General features: G+C 42.3%; 2 protein-coding genes across 3 annotated transcripts in view; both read right to left on the bottom strand.

The window, feature by feature from the left end:
- Positions 1-270: 270 nt before the first annotated feature.
- On the bottom strand, positions 271-1677 carry LOC106817760 (UDP-GlcNAc:betaGal beta-1,3-N-acetylglucosaminyltransferase 7-like). Its single transcript, XM_014822462.1, has one exon. The coding sequence runs from the start codon at positions 1447-1449 to the stop codon at positions 556-558; it is 894 nt and encodes a 297-aa protein (XP_014677948.1). The 5' UTR covers positions 1450-1677; the 3' UTR covers positions 271-555.
- Positions 1678-3705: 2028 nt separating this feature from the next.
- Positions 3706-7477, bottom strand: part of LOC106817761 (guanine nucleotide exchange factor VAV2-like) — a gene marked incomplete at its 5' end in the record, with an annotated part of 36982 nt that continues 33210 nt past the window's right edge. For both annotated transcript variants that reach the window (XM_014822463.1, XM_014822464.1), the window contains 2 exon segments: positions 3706-5037; positions 6695-6837. In XM_014822463.1, coding sequence (XP_014677949.1) covers positions 4999-5037; positions 6695-6837 — 182 coding nt within the window.

The raw sequence follows: 7477 nt of genomic DNA, 5'->3' as shown, positions 1-7477 counted from the left end.
GTTGTAATCAAACTGTAGTCGTTAGTTTTAAAACATTAAAAAAAATATTTATAATGGTGATTGAACCATGAAACTTTTTATGTAGCGTAATTATAACCTAAATTAGCTGAAAATAACCCTAGAACGCTGAGTAAACTTTCCCTTAAGGTAAAATTTCAGATTTTATAAATATTTAGATACAAATATTGATATATGACTCGAGTCTACATATCAGTATTTACTGTAAATACATCCTCAACTAAAAGTGAGAGATAAATGGTTAAACCGCCATCCTCAAATCAGACCCCCACTCAAACTCGTCTGGAGGACGGGTAATAGCTAGTTAAATTTAATACTCCAATGTGAAAAAGAGGGTTTTCATATTATTTGATTCGCAGGGAGGGAACCACGAGTTTCGCCAGGCGAATGCTTGTGAGCTAATGAGACTCCGAGACAAAAATAACAAAACATGTAATTTTCCGTTTGTGGCGAACTAAAGTTTAATGTAGTCGGGATTTTATACATTGAACAGGTTAAGATTCGCCAAACGCGTTAAAACTCGAATAATTGATCTCGTTAACACTTCGTGGTTTTAGCGCGCTTTGTCATATTCCACAATTCGAGCATGGTTGCTCCCATCAGCAGATGAGTAGTAATTGCGTACTGAGCCTCACACGGTGTCCGCCTCACAGCACCGTACCAGCCAAACCGATCACTATTGCACGGAACAACACCGACCCTCGCTGCTACCACGCCCGTGATAAAGGCATCTTCTACGGGAATCATAGCAGTGCGCATGGCGGCTGCATGCAGGGCCTTAACAACATCCGCTGACATGAGGAAGCCAGCTCCGCCCACATACGCCGGATAGTAGGGGGCGCTGTACAGTGAGCGCGACACTTGCCACTTCGAGCCCAGTGAGCGCACGACCTTAGATCTCCGATTGATACACCCGATTAACGCACCCGTGCGCGCAGTGCTCCTTGTCAGCTTCAGTAGCGAGTCGACGTTGATGAATACGTCGTCGTCGGTTTTCAGCAGATAGGTGGCGTCCGGATACTGCGACGATGTCCATTGTAGCAAGAAAAGCGTCTTCATGGTCAAGTTGCGATAGGTGTCGGCGAAGGCGCCCTGGATGACGTCACCGTGCGCGCGCGCCTCGATGGCGAGTTGTTGCCGAGTGACGTCCCTATCGCACGTTCCAAGCACGAACACGATGGTGACGTTGCTGTCGGCGACCGCAGCATTTTCTCCGCCTCCCCACGTCTCCCGTATCGCCCTCTGTCTTGTCGCGCCCGCAGCAGTCGCCGCCAATAACACTCCTATCACGATCGGCAGGCTGTTTTTTGCGCAGACATCTGCACTGGTGAGTATGGGGATGACGTCGTCGACGATTTTACTGCTTGTCGGATGACGAGCGGGCGCTGGTTCCGTGTAAGTGTGTCCGATCGTATGTCGACAGAGGTCCATCCCATCATTACAATAAACGTAAAACAATTTCAGACCGAGTATCCTCAATCAGAGTAGCGTCGCCATCATTAGCAGTACTAATGACACTGTTCGTCGTCTTTGTGTTTTAGTAATCTGGCCAATGCCATCTTTTTCATATGCAACACACGCTAACATAAAGTTGTTAGCTTGTATTACTAACAAGCTGCGGGTTAGAATAGTGTCTGAAATATAGCGTAGATATTGCGACCTAACTTACCAATACCTTGCGCGTATGTGCAAGAGCGTATAGCTAACCCATTTTGCCTGGGGTGCGCAAAGCCACGTGGTAAACCGGATATTCGCGTACCGTATTTACCCAAGTATTGTATTCAGCAAACGGTGGCGACAGGATGCAATGCTTGGCATGTCGCACCTCATGCCAGTATTGACTTGACAAGCGGTGACAAACGGTGACCACGTCTTGATGTGACGCTTATAGCGTCAAGTAAAGCCCATCTACAATTTCTGGCTCATAAACGCGTCATTTTTTTCATATATCTGGTGTAAAAGTCTAGGTCGGTAAACGCGGAAACCAGTGTAGAGTCATAGTTGATCCATGGGTTACGTTATGACAACCACGAACTCAACTTGTCAAGATTTCTATTATTTCACGAGGGACTTTCAGCAGCCGCTTCAATTTTTTCTCTAAATCAAGCACATCAAATTGTCAATCTAATAGTGGCACACAAGTCCAGAACGCTTTATTTTCATTCTAAAATTTCAGATAAATTATGCTAATATTCCTGTTCAGCAATTTATTGCTATTTATATAGTCGGCTAGAATATCTAATCACAATTGGAATCATTCGTGCTCTATCTGAATCTTTTTAATTCCTTGTTATTTTTCTTCTTATTCATGCGTTTTCACGTTTTATGAACCCAACTCGAGTATAATTTGCAACCAGCTATAAAATGAGACTGTAGGCCCTACGGTACTTGCGTCAGTTGTGGGTATAGCTATAGTACTATAGCCCACGTACAGTTGCCGCAGGCGTACCTACTGCGTTAACTGAACTAGAGCTACTTTGGGTACTGCGCGGGACAGGAACCTGGAGCGTTTCAATGATGGCAAATAATCACGAAACATAATTACTACCAAAGTCTCAACGTTAATCTATTCTCTTTCGCCTATTATTTGAAAGTTTCCTGTGATTGCAGTTCAGACGCTCCTCCGTAATACACAATTATTTCACCTCACACACGCCACTTTGCACGAACTCTATCCTTTTGTGAGTTTGTGCACAGTGGCATGCGTTACAAGGTGAAAGTTTGTTGCAGAGGATGCATTTAAACGGCATTTACGTTGAATTATTAGTCGATAGAGAATATGCATACATAAACATTGCGACTTTGGTAGTAAATACATTTCGTGTTTATTTACAATCCTTTTCAAATTTGTATCGAAACGTGTCCAAGCGCCTGTGCGCGGGAGGAAGGGTCGGTTGCGATTGCGACCTAGTGGCGTTATCAGGATCGTCTCCGCTTCTATCGGAAGCGATCCCCCAAATATTTAACAACATAAACCACGCCTGTTAATAATATCACTGCGACACTTGCTCCTGCACTTCTACAGTTCGCCACTGACTGCGAAAGTTGCCACTTAACGCCGTTGATAAAAACAAAATCTAAACTATAAGGTAGTTCCAGCTCTCTGGGAAAATCTGCAGCCGGTGTCGAGTAGTGCTGAAAAGCTACAGACCTGCAGCGATCGGAGCTGCTGGACAATCGTCGACCAGAGGCCAATTATTGTTTCATGCGTCACCGCTTCCTTTCAATTAAGTATGGACTTCCACATCCCCAATTCCGGGATTTGCCAGCTAAAGGTTATTCTCCGAACCGTAGCGGAATCTAAGTCGCTCCTACGTGGGTATATATGCTTCTATTGAGCAAGCACGCCTCTGTTTTTGTTCTACACCGCAGCAAGCCTTTTGAGATATTACCACAAACTAACGAATACATACTAACAATGTATTCGTTAGTCTGTGAAATTACGCCGTAGAAATCGAATTTCCCAATCAGGGCCAACATTGGTCACGTGGGGTACTCGCAGTTTCGAATGCAGAAAAAAAAGGAACTGCTCCCATTGAAACGAACCATGTCCAACGACTCCAGCACGACTCGAAGCAGTTTGTTTCGTAACAAATGATCTGATGAAGACAGCAATAGCCAGCCAAAATATTATGGCCAAAAAGTAAGAAAGTTGAAAATAACCGTACAAATTACAAACAAGATGTATAACAGGTAATGCAGTCGTTTTATTGAGATATAATCGCATACGGATGTCAAAGTCTTATGGACTAAATAAAAACAACAGATATTGCTGCCATGCGGTAAAACAAGAAGTTGCACCCACTTAGATGACTAAACCATACGGTAGCTTTACTCACTGTACAAACACTAGTCGTTTACTGCTAGAACTTCCCAACTACGATTCCATATCAATACTCATAACTACTTCAATAACACTCTACTATTTACATGATAGCCTTTCGTATGTTTATTGTATACTAAATTTCAAATAACTAGCTAAAATCGTATTAAAAATGTAGAAAACATGATCAGACATTTTCTTCTAAAATAACATTCAATATTCTATACTTGTATCTTAGGGTTCATTACCTCTATTTTAGAGGTTATTTAGTCCCACGTAATAAAATCGATAATTAGAAAGGCATAGAAGTACAGCAATAAAGCAATGTCAAATGCTTTTTCAGACTCTGCCTAGCACACCAACACAGCTGTTAATAATACCCTGCATCTGTTCAAAGATAAAATGAGTTGTGCTCAGCACCTAAATTTCATAACAAGTTAAGTTAACAAGTACAATATTAAAACAACTCAAAGATCCATATGTCCATAAATTAGTAGGCAACAATTGAAAACAGGCAGGCAATAGAAATGACGACGACCCCTATCAGCACTGGTTTCCTGTGTACACAATACATACATTTCTAGCTACCTGGCAGGTTTAAAGGCGGTTAATATGACTACCTAATCCGCACCCAACTGTTGGCAAATGCTAGAATAACTGACACACGACGTATATTATTATAACCTCACCATCTGATTCATATAATTTTGTCCAATTCCTCTGCACGTTACCTTACAAACCAGACATCATAATTGTTTATTGACAGCCTAACCAAACATTTGGTTCAAGTTAATACACGGCCACTTGGCAATAATAAGAGTTTAGCCAAAAAATTTGTGAAACGCAAGTCTCATATTTTCTAACGCAAGTCACATGCTGAGAATGCATATGGTCCATTATGGACGTAATAATGCACATTGCAGAAACATCTGTTGCTCTCGCTTCGGTAGCCGTTACGACTCAAATTGTCAATAACTGCTGATAAATGCAGATAATTTGTCATATTATTAGTAAGCAGCAGTGAAATTGGACGAACTAATCGAAACATACTTATAAAGAATACAGGGCGTCAACTATTCGAGTGTGGTGTTGGATAGACACATTCCTCCTTTAAGATGGGAGCCAAGAAATGCATGCAAGAACGTCGACAGTCAATATCACTCCTCTTCGACATACGTCATTGGGAAGTAAGCAATCTGCAACAAAACCAATACAAGAGGACTGAATTTTTTTTCAAGGACTTTCAAGGACATTTTATCGGACATTTTATCGGAATTCATTCACAGAACAAAACATACCTGGATTAATTTAATAACCCAATTCTTAATCACTGTCACCTCTAAAACTTACCTGAATCACATTAATAAACCCTTCTAAACACTGTCACTTCTACAACATACCTTGATTTACTGACTGATTTTACTGACAAACCGTACTGTAATTTGTGATCATCATTTAACTGTCTATCGTGTCTATAGCTTTTTAAGCTCATTTAACACAATTTTTATTGAGGTTTGCACATTATTGATGGTACAAAAGGACTTTTCAAGTACAGAATCAACATTTACTAAATTCAAGGACTTTTCAAGGACTGTGCGAACCATGAATAAACAATGCAGATGCTACATGAACCTTGTTAAATCTATGGCGTGTTTGTGTGGTCGGATCCACGGATCTCGATCCACTGGATCCGTGGATCTGACCAAGAGCATATAAAGAAGGAGAGCGTACAACGGTAAAATGCTGAAATTATGTTGCAGTATTAGTCGAATTAATAAACTTTCCCCGTTTTATTTTGACGATTCTTTGCAGTATTATTGATCAGCTGTCCTACCTTGTTCATATAAAACAAACTGCATGTCCCTACGATGCCCCTACGCTGAGATAATGAGCGGTGAAAATCTGGTATTTTCGCCGAAAACTGACTCGAGATCAGTCAGTTACTGTGACTGTCTCTCGAAGTGTTATAACTTCGGTAAACCTCGGGTGTTTCCGTCAATAATTGACAAATGGAATGAATGACGTCTGTTATTGATTGCCATAGTGATGACCCCCACCTGTGCCCACCTCACGCTGGATGTATAGTAAACTCTGGTAGTATGACGTGAGTCAGCGCCACTATGGCGCTACACAGCGGCGACCGGAAGCAACACACTGGCCACAGTGTGCATGGGCCGTACACTCCGCCCACACGAGAGACGGTCACAGTAACTGACTAATCTAGTCGGTGTTCGGCGAAAATACCAGATTTTCACCGCTCATTATCTCAACGTAGGGGCATCGTAGGGACATGCAGTTTGTTTTATATGAACAAGGTAGGACAGCTAATCAATAATACTGCAAAGAATCGTCAAAATAACACGGGGAAAGTTTATTAATTCGACTAATACTGCAACATGGTTTCAGCATTTTACCATTGTACGCTCTCCTTCTTTATATGCTCTTGATCTGACTGTTTGTTTGGTCGGATCCACGGATCTCGATCCACCGAACCCTACTCTGCTAGCGAGGTGGATACGACGGGGATCCAATATGGTGGCCCGCTCCTCAGCCAATCACAGCTTGTTCTTTGTTATGAACCATACCGTGATAGGTCACAGCAAAACGCAAACCGTTGAAAGTGAGTTTGCGTTTGTTTGGGGCGATGTGGATCAAGCGACCCTGATCAGACGGATTCGTTCCAAACAAACGTGCCCATAGTGTGTGAGCATATCACCCCCATCGTTGTTGCATGCTACTTCGGGGCAGGACAAACATTAACGGTTAAACGTCTTACAGTGGAGAAAACTGCGAAACATTCAATCATGAGATATTGCCGACTATACGATTGTGCCTTTGGACTTTTCTACACACCTTGCCCGCAAGTTCTCCCTTCCACCATCCCTTGTTTTCGCCAGATTTGTCAGTGATTGCAATGCGATCCCCTCGTCTGAATGACAACTGATTGGTTGCAGTTGCTGAATAACCATACCTTGCCACACAGTACCCTATCGCCACTGAAATTAATGATAAGAAGACACTTAGCAACACATAATTTTGTCTTTGTTATTATTCAAATGTTATCATTTCGTTCACACTATATTTTATATTGGAAAACGGTGGTTAATTCTACAGTGTCACAATAAACCACTTCTATTCGCTTCCACTTCATTGTGTTAGAACAGAACATGCCAGTTTCAACAGCACCCGTATTGACTTAATATTAGCAGCGAGTACATTACCTGGTTGGCTGAGTTTCCTAGGAATATAAGAAGCCTACTAATACCAAGTGATTTTGGTAACAAGTGCCGCGGAGCGACAGCGCTCATCTAACGTCTACTGCGGTGACTCTGTGGTGGAGTGGTGGGATTCTAGTAAACCCTGTTAGTCCACATTGTTAGTTCCTGTGTTCACATACACGCCGAAACAGTGGAATGCACAGGGATGGTATCAGGAACCTTCTCAAAGGAATGTTCGTTGGGATCGTTATGAAAGTTGCCACGAGATGGCGCGTACGTTTAAGTGTCTTCAGATTAAAGATGGAAGCTCCCATCGTACGTAGTAGCAACAACTATTTGCAAGACAGATAGTGCGTTCGATTTGCTTCCCCAAGTTAACCTGGGTCTACTCGGGCCAGCCCCAAATACGTTCGATTTG

The sequence above is a fragment of the Priapulus caudatus genome, unplaced genomic scaffold (genome assembly GCF_000485595.1).
Source record: "Priapulus caudatus unplaced genomic scaffold, Priapulus_caudatus-5.0.1 Scaffold1854, whole genome shotgun sequence".
NCBI lineage: Eukaryota > Metazoa > Priapulida > Priapulimorpha > Priapulimorphida > Priapulidae > Priapulus > Priapulus caudatus.
The sequence above is the reverse complement of the archived record's forward strand: the minus strand, read 5'-3'. Positions and strand labels throughout refer to the sequence as shown.